At 39.6% G+C, this 20,305-nt stretch overlaps 1 protein-coding gene across 1 annotated transcript in view; it reads right to left on the bottom strand.

The window, feature by feature from the left end:
* The window catches only part of LOC134881665 (brain-enriched guanylate kinase-associated protein), a 30,682-nt gene extending 10,844 nt beyond the window's left edge, over positions 1–19,838 (bottom strand). The window contains exons 1-4 of the mRNA XM_063909175.1: positions 19,721–19,838; positions 9,913–10,152; positions 8,049–8,210; positions 6,341–6,407 (exon numbers count right to left, since the gene is read on the bottom strand). Coding sequence (XP_063765245.1) covers positions 6,341–6,407; positions 8,049–8,210; positions 9,913–9,983 — 300 coding nt within the window. The 5' untranslated portion in view covers positions 9,984–10,152; positions 19,721–19,838. The remainder of the gene's footprint in view (positions 1–6,340; positions 6,408–8,048; positions 8,211–9,912; positions 10,153–19,720) is intronic.
* Positions 19,839–20,305: the final 467 nt, after the last annotated feature.

Genomic DNA, 20,305 nt, shown 5'->3' with positions numbered 1-20,305 from the left:
TGGGGTTTCATCCTCCGATTCTATCTATCTACACACACACACACACACACACACACACACACACACACACTAATAATTATGAAAACCGCCACAGCTGGCCTTCCACCCTTCTCTCCTCTAATCTCTCGATGCTGGTGATTGTTTGGAAATACAGAGGTGCAGAGCCAATCTAATAGGCGGCAATTAATGTCAGTTCAAGCAAAAGGCCAGCATTGATATTCAAATCCAATTCTGTTAGGATCTCATTTATCAGCTGAGGGGACACGCAGCTTCCTGGGACTCTTTCTCCACCTCATTACTCTGGATTTCTATCCGTGTTTTCTGGTACTGACCGTGCGTATGACCACATTAGGGCACTTTAAGGCTCAGATATGTAATTGCTCCGTTCGTTCGGTCTTTGTTAGAATACTTTTTATTGGATGATTTATCACTCATATGCTTGTACTGTAATACTTTGGTCTTATGCAAAGACCAAATACAAGGATAATACAAGAATTAAATAAAATAAAAAATATTTTTAGACTTTTTTAAAAGTCTGCCACTTTGAAGCCAGATATCATTTCATTCTCACTATAGCTACGGACTTTGAAAACTTTCCAACAATCTCTTAGATCTTCCAACATACTGATGCTCCACTTGTCGTGATTAGAGGCAGACTTTGAAACAGAGCCTACCTATAGATTTTTAAAAAATGAAACAGAGAGCGATCCTTATAGGCTTAATTTGATGAACATGATCTTGTACTGTACTTTGGAGAGTGGGAGGAAGAGTCATTCTAATTACAGCGTTATGGCCAGCGGAAGAATCACAGCTGTGCACGCTGAATTTTGTTATCTCCTCCAGTCACACTGTGCTAGATACACAGCCTGTCACCAAAGACTGTGTTATCAGTTGGTGCCACACATATAGGAGAACAGCAGCAAGATAAATTAATATGCAAAATTGGATCGTATCTTAAGGGGATTGACCCAGTGGAGGAGGAGGAGAGGGGGTATTATATCCAAACACAAGGCAGTTTGGGGCTCACTGCCACCTCCTTTTAGTCTTTCGATCCATGGAAGCAAGTTACTTCTAATTCCTCCACAATTAGATGGTATTGAACACAAATTTCAATCCTGACTCAGCTAACCAATGAGCCTGTTTTCTTCTCTATATTGCAGATGTGTAGGATAACACAAGAAAACAAAACCCATAGAGCTTTTTAATTTATTGATCAGGAAGATTTCTTGAAGTGAGTGCACATTGTACAAAAATCCCTTCCCCCAATTTGTTTTACATATTCTGCTGGAGATTCTGCCTCTTCACTGGACAACAAATGAAGCCTAAATCCCTTGAGATGCAATTACTGAAGACTGCGGCTCATGCAGGCGAGCAGAAAACTCCACTTCAGTTAAATACAATCCTATTGTGTGGGGGGGAGGGAAGCAAAGAAACAAATTACATTTTCTAACCTCATTAGAGAGGATTTTCAAATGGAGATACCAAAGATCAGCTACATTCCTGAACAAAGCAGAATCTAAATATTGTGAGTTCAACTTTTTTCAGAAACCAGGAGGAAGACATTCAGTGGACACCATAGAGGCCAGAGAGACGGACCCTGAACATAGTTCTTTAACTAATCAATAGAAGTTTCCATGTCCAAAACTCCTGCTCGCAACCATGTTATAAAAAGTAAATATAACTGAAAAGAATGAAAAGTTGACTCCTAGAAACACTGTGTCTCTGCATGTCTATAATTTGTGCATTAACACTGTTATGTAAAGACAAAATACAGTGTTTGGCAAATGCATGGTAACAACAAGTCATTTAAGTAGTCCCAATAGTTTTGCACAATAATTAGTTTTCCCATCTGCTGCTAATTCACTGCTTTTCTGCTGCAGAGAGAATCAGGAGTAATAATTATGGGCATCACATCTGCTGGGGTCACTATGGTGATACTCTCCTTTGTGTACTTCGGCCTTCTCAGTTAAGAGTGAATTGGTGTTGTTGCATTGACGGCATCAGTGTAGAGCAGAGAGAAACACATTTGTACAAAAACACCAGAGGCTTCACATACGTGTTCTTCACTGAGCAACAAGGCTGTGATCCCTCCAACACCTTTCACACAGGTTAACATATGACACAACATTATTTGCTATTTAGCCAATCTTTGAAAACAATAATAAAAGCTTCTCTGCCTCAGGTTTTTAGAATCTGTTCACCAACCTAACTGTTCTTATTGAACCAAAGCTATTCATTGTGTAACACCTTCCTATAAATCAAGAGGCGTCTATAATAGGTATCGCACAAGCATATCCTTAGCTGTTCAGGGAGTCGGCAGCACAAACAACTACTCATGTCATGTGTCTATTCGACATTAACTATGCAGCTTAAATGCATCGATCCTGAATCAAATATTATTGAGTTTATTCATAGAAGCTTGGCCAAGAAAGCTCCGATCAGAAACCCCAGAGATTAGACTGAGCCTCTGTAAATAAACACAAAGAGAATTGTGATTGGTTATGGCAGGCGATAGATGAATGCAGCCACTTGATTATTCTATTGATCAATGCATGTCATCCTCCCTCCCTTCATCTTGAGCTGTACTAAAGGGTAAACAATACTAAAATTATTAAAGAATATACATGTTTACTAGCTTCAAACAAACCATTTGCAATAACTTTTTAAGTCCCGCACACAACACTGAATCTGCAATCATTTCTCTGTTGATTGTATTTGATTGTATTAATCCAAATCAGCAAAGTCAATCAAATTATCACTAAAGTCAAGTCAAGGAAAGCACACGACTAAATGTTCTGGTTTAATGTTTTTCTCTAATGATTTGTGTTGCATCCGTTTGTGTTGATCAATAATTTCTAATGTTCTGCTTTTTGATTGATTATATTAGAATGGGGAAAAGGATTTCATAAATGTTTATAAGTTCACAGCACCACAGTGTTAAGCGGTGCCACTTCCTGATGAAGTGCCTATTAGCCTTATTAGCAGGGCAAGTGTTGAGTGGGACCTTGGTTTCCTGCCAGTTTCAGAGCGGCTGTTAGTCAGCTGACCCTTCCAAGGACTCACAAGAGAAACAATGACTTTCAGCACCTCAGACAGCTCCTCAAGTACTACAGTCCAATATCTTGTGGCAGAATGGCAACACATATCATATAAAATAGCCAATGATACAATGTTAGGTATTGGTGGAAGTTTTATTACTTGTACTTTATTGCAGTCTGGTCTTAAAAAGGCATCTATTTATTGCAGTTTGTATATACTTTGGCCAACACAGACAAAAAGGCTACTGTACCTGACTAACAATTGTATGCAAATATGTCCTTTTAACTTCAGCAAGCGGCACAACGTTTAATTTGAACTCTTTTTAAACGGTCTCACAGGCACAAAGAGGATGTCACTGACATTGCCAAAAATACTTTAAAGCAATACGTTTTCTTTTAGTCCTCTTATTCTGTCTACACAAACAGCTTCATCTGCAGCTCTGTTTATCTCCTGATCAGGAAAGTTACTACAATGTCATCACAAAGTGCATCCATCAGTTCTTCCAGGTTTTAATCTCTTGCTCTGCTTTCTAGGAAATAGTTTCATTCTGCACTGTTTCTCAGTTGACCTTGTCAGTTCAAGGCTTTCAGAACTTTTAATTAGATGTCTGATTTCATTTGAGCTCCCCTCGTCACTGTCTGGCTGCCTGTCTTGTACAAAGGAACATATTTTCCCCTTGAAATGCCATTGCATGACATGACATCAAAAGAAGTGGCAATCCCAATGAGCCCGCTTCAAACAAAATTAATCATATACTGTCTTCTGCCATGAAGACCGATTTGCTACACCAAGGCTCTATGTGAGACATACAATCACTTTAAAGGCCAACAGTTTTCAAAATCATTTTCACATGACTTGAAAACAATGATGTGTGTGTGTTCTGTATACAGTAGGAGGAATGATCCATGATAGGAAAGCTTTTTAGGCTATCATTGTATATACGCTATGAAGACAGGTTTAATTTCAGCATTAAAAACAAGAGGCTGCAAAATGCTGCGTGACGGAGGCTGCTGTGATTGTCTGCATTCTGTACTTACAGCACTTTGTTTCATTTCTGAGTTGATTTATTATCATTTTCACGCCTCACTAGTTTTAACCATGCAGTGTCAATGTCCATTACAGATGTCTTTTGGTATCTTTATGTAATAGTAAATTGATAATAGGACCCCTAATCTACTTTTTTACCCCCTCACTTTTTGACTATCCCTAAAATATGCTTAGTGAATGTACGGTATATTCTTTGGTAAGTGCATTCTCTACACATTCAGACAGCATTCTAAAAATAACACATGGGTCTGAAAGAATAATAATAGTTTAACTGATAATTAGATTTAAAAGGCGAGGCCCATATTATATACAAAGACAATATCGTGGGACTGTCGGAGACTATGCTGAGCTTAACTAACTACTTCCTTGCAAATTCAAATACATTTTGACAAATATATGAGTGGCAATAATCTTGTTATCCATCTATCAACATCAGGGTAAATAAGCACCGAAATGGAAGCATATCCCTCATTTTTATAGAAAAGGACAGGAAGGTACAGTAAATGTCAGCTGAAGCCTTTTTACTTCACAATTTGCTGAAGCTTGCTATAAATATTCTGTCAACTTGCTGCTAGTTTGATTACTTCACTCAGTCCTCTTCCATTTGTGTGTGTGCCAGACAGACAAGCGCTATGGATCAAACTTCTGATGACATTAAAATCCTCTTTAATAAAGATACCGTATGTCATAAGAAAGGATTTTGGGTGTCGAGCCACCTCATCTCCTGCTCTGATTCTGGCTGGTAAATACTAAAGCAGAGGCTGTGTATGGGGGCGGGGGGGAGGGAACCTCTCAACCTGATATGATTGGATTGCTGCTGCTGAGGTGACCAAACTGTAGTTAGCTGTAATAGTTTTAATAGAGGTTGCATGTCAGGTAAGACCAATTACTTTGGACATTGATTGTGCTCCCTGTCTTTGATCATGTAATTGCTTTGAGAGAGATGAGAGGTTCTGCAGCTAAACAGGTGTGTTCAAATCGATTATTGAAGATTTCTCATTTCTCAGTCCAGAGAGGGAGAACAGAGAGAATAAAGGTCACCATCACTCTCACATTAACTTGTTGTGTTAGACTATAGTTTATCCTTATGTCATTTATTATGATCACTGTATTTCAGGATGTGAAGCTTGTGTATTTATCGTCAATTTATCTGTCTTGACATTAAAACTTCAGTTTGGCACTTTTCCAGGGACATTCCCTTTTAAGGAGCCTAGGGCTTCTCAGCAAACAGTCCTTTACACAATCTTTAATTTATGTTTGAGTGTGTGGCAGACCACAGAGTAATGGCCACCCACTTGACCAGATGTGCCACCAGATGAGCCCCCTCAAAAGATATTTAGTTTAGCCACTGAGAGTGCTGTTGGATGCATTCATTAAATTAAAATCATCTGCAGTGCATTTCAACTGTTAACTTTCAATATACTTCTTAGCAATTGCATCCGCCCCCCCCCCCCAACAAGCATCTGTCGGGTTAGTCATTAAAAAAACTAAGTAGAACATACTTTAAAAGAGTCATACTCATGCATTCTGAAGTGTGCCATTAAAAATGTCATTCTATTTAAGTTTCACAAAAGGTTTTATGCAATTTATATTTGTCGTGTGTCATTAAAATTGCCATAAAAGTCGTACTTTATTGTAAAAAAGATACCGTGTTGAAATTAGTTTTAAGTTGTATTGGACAGACATTCACTCCATTCTTCTTACTAAGTGTCAGCAGTCAGAGGACGGTTAGCTCACATCCGAGCGCTCGCTCTGTACCACAGGATTTCACTTAGGGACCGTCAATACATTACCGTTTGAAAGACACAAAACCAATGTCATGTGACCCAGTGACTCCAAACTAATACAATTTGTCATTGCAACACAGGACAAAAAGGAGACTCACCTCTTTTTATTGGATTTTAGTGTATTTTATGTTGATTCATATCTTTTATAAATATGGTGCTTTTTTTCTTTTCTTTAGAGTCTTGATTTTGCCAATAGTTTCCGTATCATGTGACCCAATAAATCAATGCCGCATTGTTTTACTAAAAGTTGGACACATCTCTTATATTTAATTTCACCTTATAATATAATTATATATAACCACAATTAAATACAATATAATACATTTTGGATGTTTGATGTACCTTAATTGTTTTTTTGCAACTGTTTTTTACAAACCAAGATGTGATTTGGGTTCCTTTTGTGACTGATATGTTAATTTGAGCATTGCAGATTTAAAAATATTAACACCCCGGCAGCAGTCTCTTACCGTTCTGTGCATCTTGTCCTCCAAATCCTGGTTGATCCTCTGAAGAGCTGCATAGCTGCTCTGGATCCTGAAAGAATAGAGAACAATAACATTGTTGGTTTTAAATACAATCCACAACACATGATGACTGAAGACTATTTTACTGTTCCCACAGCTCAATAATCACCACTTTAGACATGGAAATAAATAAATAACTACATCAGGGCACCGATGAGAAACCTCAGAGGGGATTTAAGGGATATTTTAAGTACTGACTCAGATTTGGAGATCACTCGAGATAAAAATCTGCTAAACCAAAACAATGTAAAAAGGGTTGATGATATATTTAAGCGCCACAGCAGGAGATATTAAGAAAAATACATTCATATATAAATATTTTATGCCAGGAAATAAGTAAACATACATAATCAGACATTTAGCACTGAGGCTGAAGACATACATGTTTATTTCTCTCTTGTATTTCTCCTTTTAATTCTCTCATCACTGATGGTCTTTGGGAGACTTCCAGTACATTAGGGATCTTAATGAAACAGGTCCTCGACACTCTATTTGTTAACTTGTTCCTGGTGTTTTTATCATGTCACCTCTCGGTTCAGTGTCCCATTTTCACATTAGCTCTGGGGCCTTAGAGAGTGTTGATAAACCAGCATTCATGGCTCTATTAACTAGACATATATGGAGAGTGTGAGCAGTGGAGACAAAGAGCAAAAACAAATCATTAAATAAAGACCTGAAAGAGATGTGAGAAGACTCTGACAAAGCTTGACAAATGACAAATGAAAATGAAGGAGGGGCACTGAAAGAGAGTGGTTCCCTGATTGATTAGGAACAAACAGAACTGGCGCATTAGCTACTACACCGAGCCGTGTTACTCATTTCAGATAAGCTTTGAGATGAGTCTGAAAGGCAGCACTCTCTGTCTTCACCAAGCTCCACCAATCAGTAAGAAGGGTTGGAATTATGAGTATGGTGTCGAGTTCGGGTCGTGCCATAACGGCAAAATATGGAATCTGTGGTTGGCATAAAAAGTTCATGGCAAGAAATTCCCCTGGGCTATCCAAAGTGCCCCGTCCCCATACTGTCTGATTTCCAAATTCGGCAAAGAGTTAAAAGTATGTTTTTTTATGTTGCTAATTTGGTATGCAATCACAGAACCAGAGAAAGAAGGGGATTTGGGACTTCCAATAAAATTGCCAAAAAACAAAGATCATCAATACGCACGATTTTGCAAAACCCTTGATCAAAGTAAGGTTGATGACATTGTTTTAAATTCTCCATACTTATAATATCTGCACATCTCAACTACAATATGGAAACGGTTAAAGTAAGAGCGTGATTCAGGCAAAGAACCAAGTTAAAGTTAAGGTTAGGGAGAGATTATGGTCACATTAAATACGTTTGAATAAATATGTTTATTTTAGGTGTGCAACAGAGCATACACTGTGGTCTGCTGACCTCTGGTGAGATGCACTTAAGGGTGCACACCACTTTCTATTTTGACATAAGTTGGAGGTGTGGAGTCATCCAACCTTGATCACTTTGGATACTGTGCGGCAAATTAGGTGAGTACCATAGCTTTTAATGACATGTTAATGCATCTACAACATAATAAATTCATCACCACTGTGCTGAGTTTCTTCCTAGAGGGAAAATTACAACCCATGCATACAGAAGAAGGCAAGTTGTCTACAAAGTCATGCACACAAACCTGCGTAGTTTCTCTGTAAATTTCTCTAGTTCCTCCTGGGCCCGACGAAGCTCTGTCTCGAGGTACTGCCGAGTGGAGTCGAACTCCGTCTCCACCATCTCTAGTTTGTGGGTGGTGTACGACAGCCGCTTACGGAGGTCGTCCTTGTGGTCGTGGAAAGAGCTGAACATGCAGCAGAGGGAGTTCAGAGACACAGTCACAACACTGACGTACTTTCATCACTGTCAAAGTTTGTCAGATTCATTGAGTCAGACAGAGAGAGGGAAAGACAGCAGACAGAGAGAAAGGCATTGGTCTAAAAAGTAAAGTGTGTTTGAGTAAGAGGGAGCGAAAAGGATGAAGTGAAGCTGGAGTGTGAGAGAGGTCCCAGGCAGGGGGAAAATAGTGAGGCAGATGGGGAGGAGCAGATGGATGGAGGAAGAATACAAATCATTTCCCATTCACAGAGAGGGAGAGGCTGGGAAAAGAGCTCCCATAGGTGTAATGGTGAATACCATTACAAAACCCCTCTATCAAATTTCTGAAAGAATAGGAATGGATTTGTCGCCCCCTGACACAGAGCATGGCTGATTCATAGAAGAAAATATAGAATAGACCACAGCTTTGTGTGTGAGTGAGCTTTAAAAGAGAGAGCACTGAGACACAACAACAGCACTGTATCAACAACATCCCCATCATCAGCAACAACAGACCAGACGGGGAGCAACATTTCAGACATTTGAAGAAGGCTTGAGTGAACACATAGTGACTGGGACTGACTTAGGGAATGGATGAGGATAATGAAAGGCTAGAAATGGGGAGTCTGTGTGCGCTCTGGGGGATTTAGCATTTTGCCAGACTGATAGATAGTTGGCTCACAAAGAAGTTCAATGGCTCAGAGCTGCCAACCAGCAGGCCCAATGAGTGCACCTCCAAGACCATCTCGGCCCAGAGCCTCAATTAGAAAGCTGGCAGCAAAGCAGGAGAAAATCGTGTCCACAGAAAGACTTATAGTCTGTTTTCTGTCAACACGAGGGATGGACTACCTTTTAATGTCTTGGTTGAAGATCTCCATGAATTAAGCCTTCATCAAGACGTAAGTCAGATGATGAGGAGCCAAGAAAAAATATGCCTATAAAGGTGGACCCTGACGTTGTTGATGTAGTATAAACATATAAACGTTTGGCCCCGTGTTAAAAAAGCACCTGATGTTAAAAGGATGTAATGAATTGTTACCATTAGCAACGTTTGACATTTGTCATCAATCATATTCCTGTATACGAAGCAAGAGACGACAATAAGACGTTATGAGTAAGTATATGTTGAACTGTTCTTAATAAATATTTGGCAGACAGACAGTTGAGTCATTGAAGAGTTTATGTATCCATCATGCTCCGGTATTCAAACCCACTGTGCTTGCCTGATGCTACAAGGGAATGAAATCTTTACAACCTCTCTGCCGCCTAACAGCTTCAAGCGGTGTTGTAAAATCACATGGCAAAGAGCCAGAGAGCTACAGTATTGTAAGTTCTTGTGAAAATTGGCCCGGAGCTCTTATCACTATGTAATGCCAGTTTAATTAGGACTGAGCACAGAGCCATTGATTTTTCTTTTTTAGGGTATTACATTTTGTTTGTTTTCTCAGACGTATAGACTGTTGTTGCAGCACAGCGGTTTTGATGTAGATGTAAGTTGATACAAGACAAGAGAAATGAAGATGAATGATGGGAATGAATAGATGCCACATTATTTTTTAATGGCTTTTTAATGGTCATGACCTCCCAATGAGAATCCATTTCCATTAGACACAATGGAATAAATGGATCCCCCATATACGAGGCTGATGTTTAGAGATTAAAACACTCCCCAGATTCACTCATCTTACCTTCTTTTCTGATGTTTGCAACCATTTCTCTGTGTTTTCAGGGCAGTTTTGCCAATATATATCTTTTTCATATTTTTCTCTCTGCCTCGGCTGTCATGTGTGTATAGTTGATGCCTCGGCTGCTGCTGATGCTGGTCGCCTGAATGTTGAAGCCAAGTTTGAACTCTAACCACAAACCAACAGTCAAAGCTCTAAGTCTTGCCTGGGGAGGCAGATAGGAGTTGGCTATCTGTGATGACCCTGGCAAGAGAGCAGAGAAAAACAGCTTTGAAGTCCAAAAGATTTAGAGGCACATTTAGTTCTGTTGACTCCAGAGGAAAACACAGATTTTGGTGCATTCAGAAAATGACGAAACACAACTTGGAGATTAATGAGATACATTCAGTAAACAAACCTATATGGCGCAAAATACTTTGAATTACAACACCAAAGAATAATGCACAGACATTTTTAATATATTTGTAATCAACTATTAAGAAGTGTTAAAGAAAAAAGTGATTCATATTGTGTTATTGCTTTAGCCTTCTTGTTCATTGTTTACTGATCTTTCTTGATGGGAGCAATTGAATGCAGTCAACACAAAAATGCAGCACCCTATGGAATAGAGAGGTATTGACCAGCTGACCACAGAGGTTATTCCTCAATAAATCAGTGTCGTGATGAATGTGTGTGTGTTTCCATTTCCATCCTTCACCATCTCTCTGCGGGGCTTGAACTCCGGTCGACTGCGCAGTAAGAGCCTAATAACCTGTCATTAGCAAGCATGAAACAGCATCATAAACTAAATCTTAAGCTTGTGCAGCCACACTGCTTGTTCATGGGACTGCTGTGTATACGGAAGTGTTTTGGAGAAGAAGGGTTTTTGAGGAAATTAACATGTGAGTGATTTATATACATGATCATTTTGGTATTACTACATTTACTATAAAGTACACTATAGTATTATTTAAGAGCAAAACAATCGCTAAGGCCCCTGAGCATGGTCTGCCAGGCTTTGGATTTCTAAACCAGCCCACATTTGATAGTAGTGATATGACAATTTGGGGATTTGTAACTTTGACATGCAAATTGGAAGCTTTTTCTGTTGCATTGAAGACTTAGCATTAGTTTAGGTAGCTAACTACTCTTGATAAAACCTTAAAGTAAGATAGCTCTTTTCAGTCATCCAAAGTCAATGGCAATAGAGTTGTGAAGCCTGCTTTTGTCTACTTCGTTTAAAATTGAAAACCAATTTTAGGTATTAAAATACTTATTATGAGAAGGCTAACTCATTAGGACTATCAGCTGCATTATACGCTGAATGAGGAAGAAAAGCTTGAAAGGCAAGGACACAGTAACTAAGAGATGGCTTGGCAAAACGATCAAATTAGCACCATAATCTAACTGGGGTGCAATCATTTTCGACGTAATATATTTGCCTTTTAAACATGATGTCTTATCCTGAAGAGCCAAGTAAGCATAAATGCATGTAATAGACCAGCGACATAACTTTTATCACTTCCCGCAGAGTGTCAGGGTAGCAGTTCAACAAACTGGAATGAATGTTTTGTCGCATGCTGCCATTTTTAATGGCAGCACTACTTATTATATTTAATCTCTCTTCAACAGTTGCTCAGGAAACAATGGCAGTTTGTGGAAACATTGTTAATATGGTTGCAGTTTCTTATCTGCAAGTCACAGAGGGGGAGAGAGCGAAAGACGACAGAAATAGCTGAATTGGTAAGTAAGTGTGGTACTATAGAATCTGCCCTCACATGCACAGACATAAACACACCCCTTCCCGCAGTGCATAGGAAGCACTGTAGCCTCACTGTATCTTAACACCCCCCACAGCGGGATAAACAGGAGATCTCGGTGCCTCAGGTGTTGTTTGGCAAAGTAAACCCACTTTCCACATGAAGGAACATTTCTGAGTCCTCAGAGAACCTTGTGATAGGCCCACTGCTGTTTCAACACTGCCAGAAAACTCTGTACATATGTAAATTAAGCACAATTTCTGTTCTACAGAGTCCCCTCAAAGTGTTAAAAAGAGTGTATCGTGGGGATGCAAACATGAGTAAACCCTGTTTTCCTAAAAACTTTCTCCATATGTTATATCTTGTCACGATGATTAGACAACCCATGCTACAGGAAGTGCAACAAAGTTGTTGCATTCTTCAGAATATAACCTACTTTAGGTAGTTTCTACCTCCCACTCTGCCTGTATATGTTTTCTCCTTCATGGCTCCAACAGCAAGTGACTCCAGTTTAATTTAGAAAAAAAGCCTTAATGTGAAACCTTCTAAAGGTCAATACTAGACAGCAACCATATTGGATCTACAATGGGGAGCCCTTATGATGCCCGCAGGTTGATTTAGTATCAATACGCTATGGGAGGTGAGCAGGTAAGAGTCGCTGCTTGCCTGATAAACTATTCACAATGACCAAATGAGGAGATTAAACTTTAATGGCCGCTGTGCCATCCCTCCTGAAGTCTGCTATTAAGTGAGGAGCTAACAGAGACACAATCACCATATCTAGTTTGAACAGTAAACCTTCCTGTTCCAGTTTAGAGGATATCTCTGTAGGTGTTATTTATTTTGTTGTGGCCATTATCTCCAATGATACTTGCCAAAGTTATAGTGAGAGTTGGGAGCAGAGAAGTCCGAAGGGGCAAGGGAAGTTAAGAGCCAATGGCAAACAACCACTAAACCACTTTCAACAAATCATCCACACAACAAAAAGGGAGTTGTCAGTGCTTCCATATTGACTATGAATCTATAGTGCCTCTATTTTTGCAGTATCAGTGCCTTCCCAGACCTTAGCAATTATCCAAATGGCCAAGTATTGTAGTAGGAATAATGGACCAAAGAACAAAACTAAGTCCTGGATTGTAATAAGCCAGATAAAAATGAATAGAATTATTATTACTAACGGTCTGAGCCAAAAGCATAAGACTTAAACAAAGCCAAAAGGGACTAAACATGAGCAGAGTTGGTGATAATTAGCACCATGACTTTACTTTTCTTTCCCCTGGTATAATCTACCGCAGAGGCTTTACTTAAGAGCCATGAGTTGTGTATTTCTTCTGATGCAAGACTCCAGAAATACCACAGTCTCTTGTGCATGCCTCACTACCAGCGGCCAGAAAAACAGCTCTGTGGATTAAGTCACCAGAGCAATGATGATGACTAGTCAACACAGTTTGCTGCTTGAAGTCAGTAACTGCAAATGAGGCGCTTCCCCCACACTGTTTATCTGTTTTAATTTCTATCTACATATCAAAAGAAACTAAACCTTAAGTGTGTAGGAAAAATGTGTTGGCCTTGAAAGTGATACAACTTTTAAAGCCCTCTAACTTCTTAAAATGAACGCCTGAAGTATCATTTTCTAATTGAGGTTGCATCAAATCATCTTAAAATGCCATTGATTACATTTGCATTAATGCACTTTGGTTCTTATAAGGTTATAAAACAGGAACTTGATTGACAGTAACATATTGAAAGCATAGCCCTGAGCATGTGTGTTGCAGGTAATGTCAAACGCAGTTCAGGGCAACTCAGCAAATACGCTCTCATTCACTGTCAGGCTTTGTTACCATAATTGTGTTTTCCAACACAAAAGCCTCCTGAGGATAAATGAAAAGATAATGAATATTTTCCCCTGCTGCGCCGCAGCTCATCAAACTCCCCCCAGCTCCTTCATGTCTCCTTGGCCCTTTGAACAGCACATCAGTCATAGCAATACAGTTTCATTTGTGTAGAGTAGAAGCATGGTTGCGTATGTGTAACAAGCATCAGAGGAAACAGCAAGCGTTCAATCAATTTTGACAATTTGTTGGCATATTTCACTCTATTCCTGATCAGATCATATCTCAACAGGGAGCCGCAGCAGGAGTCTTCACGGTGGAGTGCTCACACAGCTTGCTGTTCTGTGTGTGGTTACGCAGAATGGGGCTGGCGTTTCCTCTATTTGACTTATTCAGAAAGTGCAAGCCTCATATTGGCTTTAGCTAAGCTTTTATATACCTTTTTTTTACTGCTGTTTGAAGGACTTGAGATGTACCAATAACCCAACCCCCCTGATAAGTGAATTCATTCTGCTCCATCCCCAATAAGCAGGTCAATACTTTTCTTATCACAGAAGGTGTTTCTAATGTTATTGAAATAACAGTTATTTTGCCCCAATGGAAAAGCTTTCATTGGCAGAATGAGCCGAAACTATGAAGAAGCTTAAGGAGACGTACTGCACATAAAATGAGAGTAAATTAAAGTCCCATCTGTAACTTATTGCTGCCAAACCTACTTACTACTGTGTGCTACTGGCAGCTCACAGCTCATCAGAGTCCAATTCAAACCTGCTTTAGTGTGCTGAATAGTGCCATGCATCTTTGCACGGACTGGATCTCCATCTGTTACAGCACAACATAAGGACTTTGCCAGACTGGTCAATTCTGACAGAGGATTAACATCAGGATAATTTGGCTACTTTAGACTGGTTTTACAAGTCAATTTATCAGACCATGTGATGTCTATGGTGGCTCTGGAGGGAGCTTTGAAAAGTCTCATGACTTTTAAAGCCTGTTTAATAACCAGATTATTTACTAAGAAAGGACGGTATAGTAAAAGTAACTACAGTCACAAAATGGGAAGTCTTCTAATCCGCCTCTTGCAACTAAACTTCATGGATTTGGAAAAACTAAATTGCTGGAGTTTTCGTTAAAGAAATCTATTCCTCCCAACTTTCTAGCAGTATTTTGGAGAATAATACTTAGGTAGTAAAAGGACTGTAATGTAAGCCAACAGTAATTTCAATGTAAAACAGGCATGTTGTATTTCTCTTCAAAGGTCAATTCATCGAGAATAGATGGTGATCAGTAGATTAGGCAAAGTTCTTCAGCTTTTTTAAATAGATGTTTAAGATAACTTTGATTTAACAAAGATCCTGATCAAGAATCAGGTTTGAATCAATCAGACTTAATGGGGGTCTTAAGGGGCTTTACAGTGCATACTGCATTCGATCATTAGCTGATCCTATGTGTCCAGGCATTTCACTTTTTCCAAGTAGATAGATAATAGGATGTGGAATGAGAAGATAGGAAGACACAGACTGTAATGGATGAAGTTAAGTTTAGCTTTTGACCACGGGTTGTGTTTTTGTGTTGAATAAAACAGCATCAGCTGGGTGTTGGCTCTAGTTCAACGGAGGAACTCGAGTCCCTGTATATACTTTGTTTATGCCATCACCGTGAGACCTTGGGTGAAAATACTATCTTTCCTTTCTGTGCTGCTCACAATAATGTCAACGTACAAATAAAGAAAATCTACAGGAAAAGTATTCTGGAAAGGTGGCATGCCCAAGAGAAAGAGCTTTCTAAACAATGTGCACAATGTTCAGCTGAACCTCTTGGTTGTTATGAATTTGACTTTTACCTCGAGAAGAGGTTATGTTCTGAAAAGGTTTCTCTCAACATTGTGCAAGTTCCTTTGTGTGTACAGGAAGGAAAATAATCGTTCAATATTTTATAGAGACTTTAAATTCATGAGGTCAAATGAAGTTCAAGTAACCCCTATTCCAAAGATGTTTCCCTTCTCATCAAGAAAAACAACTACTCTCCTCCTAAATTAACAAAAAATGTTTCTAGCCAGGGGCACAAATGAAAGATTGCTTCAAATTATTCTCAACTTTCTACTGCCTGGATAATAAAAACTATGATAACCAAAAAGAGTTGAATAAATAAATTGGATAAAGATGCATGTTTCATATCGCCCTGTCTGTATGTGTTTTCTCTATCTCTCTTTCTATTGGTGTTTCCTGACACAACTAGACAATATTTTGGCTCCAGAGCTACACAGAGCCTTAGGCCAGCATTTCATTGTGCTCTTAACCCCTTCACAACCTTTCAAACAAGCAACAATAGTCAAAAGCAGGGGGGTAGTGCACAGATTAAAATGATGTATGTACAATGTGTACACTGTGTGTGTGTGTTAAGACCACAGAGTTAAGATTTCTCCATTGTTAAAACAGAATGAGTTCAGTCCTCACGGCAGGTTGCCAGGACAACACAGTCGTGACATACCTGTGCTCCCCCGCCTGACAGACTTAAATACATCACTATGTAGACATGGGGGGGGGGGGGGGGGGGTTTAAAGACATACACTGTAAGGCAACTGCTGCTCCTGATTTACTGCTTAACATTTGGGCATGTTGTATTCAGTATGGTATTCTTCATGCTGTATTTATTAGAACAAAAAGGCCCTCAGTGTAGTATTGTAGTTTTTAGCCATCCTGTTGGCATAGTGATTGTCATTCTGACTAAAATGTGTGAATATAACTGAACAGCTACTGGATGGATGCCATTAAACTTGCACTTACTTTCATGTCCCCCTCAGACTGAACTGAATTGTAATACTGTGATGATTTTTACACTTGTTTTATGATTTGAATTTCTCCAATACTGCCAAACTCATGACATTCCCATCAGCATCAGTTTTTATTGTACTACATCTAAACTCTTTCCTTTGTGGGATCAAAACAATTTAGCGTTGCTTATTTGAGGTTTAAAATAAGTAAGAATATCCTTAATTATATGTTTAGTAATACAAATGAAGATATAATCACCTTTTGAACTGATGTGACTGTTTCACTGAATTCAAAACAGCAAATAGAGAAACACATCGCACCCCAATCCATCTGCAAATCTATATTTACTATGTTCAAACATTACTGAGGTTTTAATAAACTACTGTTCATAACCAATTCTGAATTCAGAGACTGCCGATTCTGGGATCCTCCTCAGCATACAGTAGCACAAAGAGGTACAAAGGGCCATGACAACATAATTTCTCTTTTGAAGAAAGGTTGCGCTTTCCACCTTCGAGGCGTTTTCTCTTTATCATCACTGCCCAGATGTGACATCTGTAAATCCACCATGTAATACACTGCAGGAGGAGAGCAGGGTCTGGAGAGCTGTGTCTGGCGTGTAGGCTGTACATACAGCAGCATGCACAGCCCTCCAGGGTGCAATGAAGAATTTACTGAGGTGTAATGGGTGCAATAGGTGTACAGTTTGTTTATCTATCTCATAAGAGGGCTATGAGTGTTTGTTTAAAAACCTATTGAGCTGTTAAAACCTCTTGTCTGAGGAAACAACATGTTTTTTTGCAGCCGGACACACAAAATAGGAGCCGTCCCTGAACCATGATCCTGAACAAGAAAGATCAGCACTAAAGGAAATGCATGCAACAAAAAAGTAATAATTCATCAGAGCTGAAGCAGCATGTGAGAGCACAGTTTGATCAGGTTAAAACCCATTTGAAGATCCTTGTATTTTTTACTGTATTAGACATTAAAATGCCACACATCTTACTCATGTGACACTTAGTACATAGGCTTTTTGTTTACAAGACACTTAAAGTCCACTGTACTGGTGCTCCAAAGGCTTATGTTGCTCCGCTGACCCTGTCCTGTTGGCTTTGACTGAGCCTTATAAATGCTGTGTGGCAGACAGGCGTATCTCCAATAGTCCAGGGAGCGATGAGGGTGGCGAGGTGGGAAGTAAATGGAGAGAGGGAGTCTAAAGACTTAGACATGTGACTCACAGGGGTCTGAAGCGAAGAATACAGATGCACATGCATGCTCTGAAACAACCAGTTGGGTAGGCCACAAGGCAGATCCCTCATCATCTACTTCCAGATGCAACAGTAGTCCATCCTCACAAACGACTTGTGCATAAATCTCTGATCACATCCTCATGGAAATAATTAGACGGCAGAATGAGAGAGTGGGGAGGTGGTAAACTGCTCCGGGCTAACCTGAAGGGCGCCTTCATACAACATCTGCTTTTGGATGCTGCATGCCTAGCTTAGGGAAATACGAGAGGTGAACAAACAAAGCCTCTTTAGGCATTTTCCTCAAAGTCTGGGAAAAGCCCAGAGGGGTTGAGATTTCTCAAATGGCTTGGTGAAAGAATAAAAGTGGATCATGGGTAGATACAGCTGATGAAGGCAAGGGAAACATTTGTAAAGACCTAATTAAGAGTCGCAGCAAGTCAAGTGAAGCTTACACAATTTTTTTCTTAATGATTTTTTAATGAGTTGGCCGTTTGTTCTTATTTCCTCACTTTTTCTGTCCTAGGTTTAGTAGCAGCTATGACTGTTATGCTCCTACAGTACAAACGTAAAGACAATTCCACTACCGTATTGGACTCATGGAAACACTTTGAAAAGTGTTGACAATTGCAATGGTGCAATTTTTGTTGCTTACAGGAAGTTGAACTTGTGGATGCAATATTGATCAGTCAGTCAGCAGGGATCTTTCAATGTTACAGCACAATGTACATTTATTATAATGATACTCCTTCTGGGGATTATCATTTGGATTTTATTTCTATTTGTTTTAAACTTCATCTCCTCATTCTGACTGAAACAACACAACAAGTTCAGCAAATAACCTCATAAAGAGGGTATTAGCAATAAAGAATAATTAGGAATAATGGCAATTACAGTGATCGACTGTAATCGAAAACTTGAAGCAGTAAATTAGCACGAGATGGAAATACGACTTCCCACAAGGTCTGAATTATCTACATGACACAAGGGTCAAATCTAAATATGGTAAATATCGATTAACTTACTTTTTTAAAGCTTATTTTCTCTTTGTTTACCCTTCTTGTCTGTGCTTCTCATATTGCACATTCTGCTTTGTGCTGTTTTGTATGGATGCGAGATGCTCTCAATTTACGTAGTTGATATTAATCTCATTCAACTTGAGTAAAGATGATTTGTTTGGACAACCTTCGAGACTTGTTCATTGTAATATATGAATATGGATTTATGGTTGAAAAGATGTAATATTTGGAAACTACGATTGTCTCTTATGCCATGAGCAGTACAGTGGCAACGCTTAGGACACTTGACTTTACTTGAAGTAGTGCTACATACTTACATAACGAGGTAATATTAAAGTGCTGATTTCTTTCATCCCAAGATTAATTAAAGCTCCTTCTAGTTCACAGGAAGTTTGACACTCAGTTAAAGACCTAAAGTTTCCCTCTGGACAGCACCTTATCCGAGGTGCTGTTTGCTTTAATTATGTAACAGGAAGCAGGGATCCTCTGCTCAGAAGTCAATGCTTCCCCGCTTGCTGGAGGTGAAAGCAATTAACTTCGAGATGTTATGATCATGTTATGCTGACATGCAGATTGTAAAGACACCCGAAGGCAACACATGTAAGACTGCATGATTTATTCACTGAAATATATGAACTTATCAACTCATCAGGTGAAATGCAACACTACGGAGTTACCCGTCTCTCTCTCCTAATCTATACAAGGTTAGGGGTTTGTGTTAATGAGAACAACTTTCTCTCTCATGATGCACTTGTTCAGCCATAATTGCCTCTCTGTGGTATCATACTGCCCAGAGAAGGAATATGAGAGTTAATTGAGGGCTGTGAAAACATTAGCTGCCTCATTATTCTCCTGCCAATACAATGACAGCTGAATCCACTGACCAAAAAGAAAAAGAAACAACAACGCAGATTTCCTTCAACTAAAGCCAACAGTCTTCATCCGACTCACTGCAGAGATTACAGTGACAAAAAGCTCCAACACGTTGCACAGCATGTATTCACATTTTCCAAACATACTGCACTGTTGAAGAGCAGTCTACCCAACCCTTTTGTGGAAGTACTCAGACTATGCAACACATGGACAGCTACTCACAACAATCATTATATTCAGACTGTAAGTGTGGCACAGCAACTACACACACTTATCTCACAGCAGCTAATACAACCAGGCATGCACTTCTCCTCTCTTTCGCCTTACCGTTTATATGCTTTTCGCCTCATTTTCAGAAGATAAAATCAAAATATTCATGTGTCTTTGCATCCCCCTCAGAGCAGCATTTAGGAAAGCCTCCTCTAATTCTGTCTGAGACGGGCTGGTAGGCAGAGAGAGAGAGAGAGAGAGAGAGAGAGAGAGGAGAGGGGGGAGGCTGAGCATTGAATGGAGCAGAAGGAGGTGTTCTGAAAGAGGAGGGGCTATGGAGTGATGGAGAGAAGAAGAAGAAGGAAAGAGAGGTGTGGTGGGGGTGTCACTGCTGGGAGTAGAAGAGGCAAAAGTGAAAGTGGCTAACCTCGTGTCATGCTGCATCGCTCCATCAGATTCCTGTTGGGAAGACAAGAAGAGAGGGGTAAAATGATTAGATTTATTTATCAAGCAGATTTATCTGGCGCCGCGGCTGTCACTGCATGCTGTGGAGTACCTCTTATCTGATGTTTAACGAGCTCTCAGAGCAGCCACGTCTCAGCAAACAAATATATCTGTTATTCCTCACTCTCTCCCATAAATATATATATCAGCATTGAGAGAATTAAGTGACAGAGGGAGGAGGGAGAGAGCCCGAGCCAG

Source organism: Eleginops maclovinus, chromosome 19 (genome assembly GCF_036324505.1).
Source record: "Eleginops maclovinus isolate JMC-PN-2008 ecotype Puerto Natales chromosome 19, JC_Emac_rtc_rv5, whole genome shotgun sequence".
Classification (NCBI taxonomy): Eukaryota; Metazoa; Chordata; class Actinopteri; order Perciformes; family Eleginopidae; genus Eleginops; species Eleginops maclovinus.
This window is presented reverse-complemented; position numbering and strand designations above follow the sequence as displayed.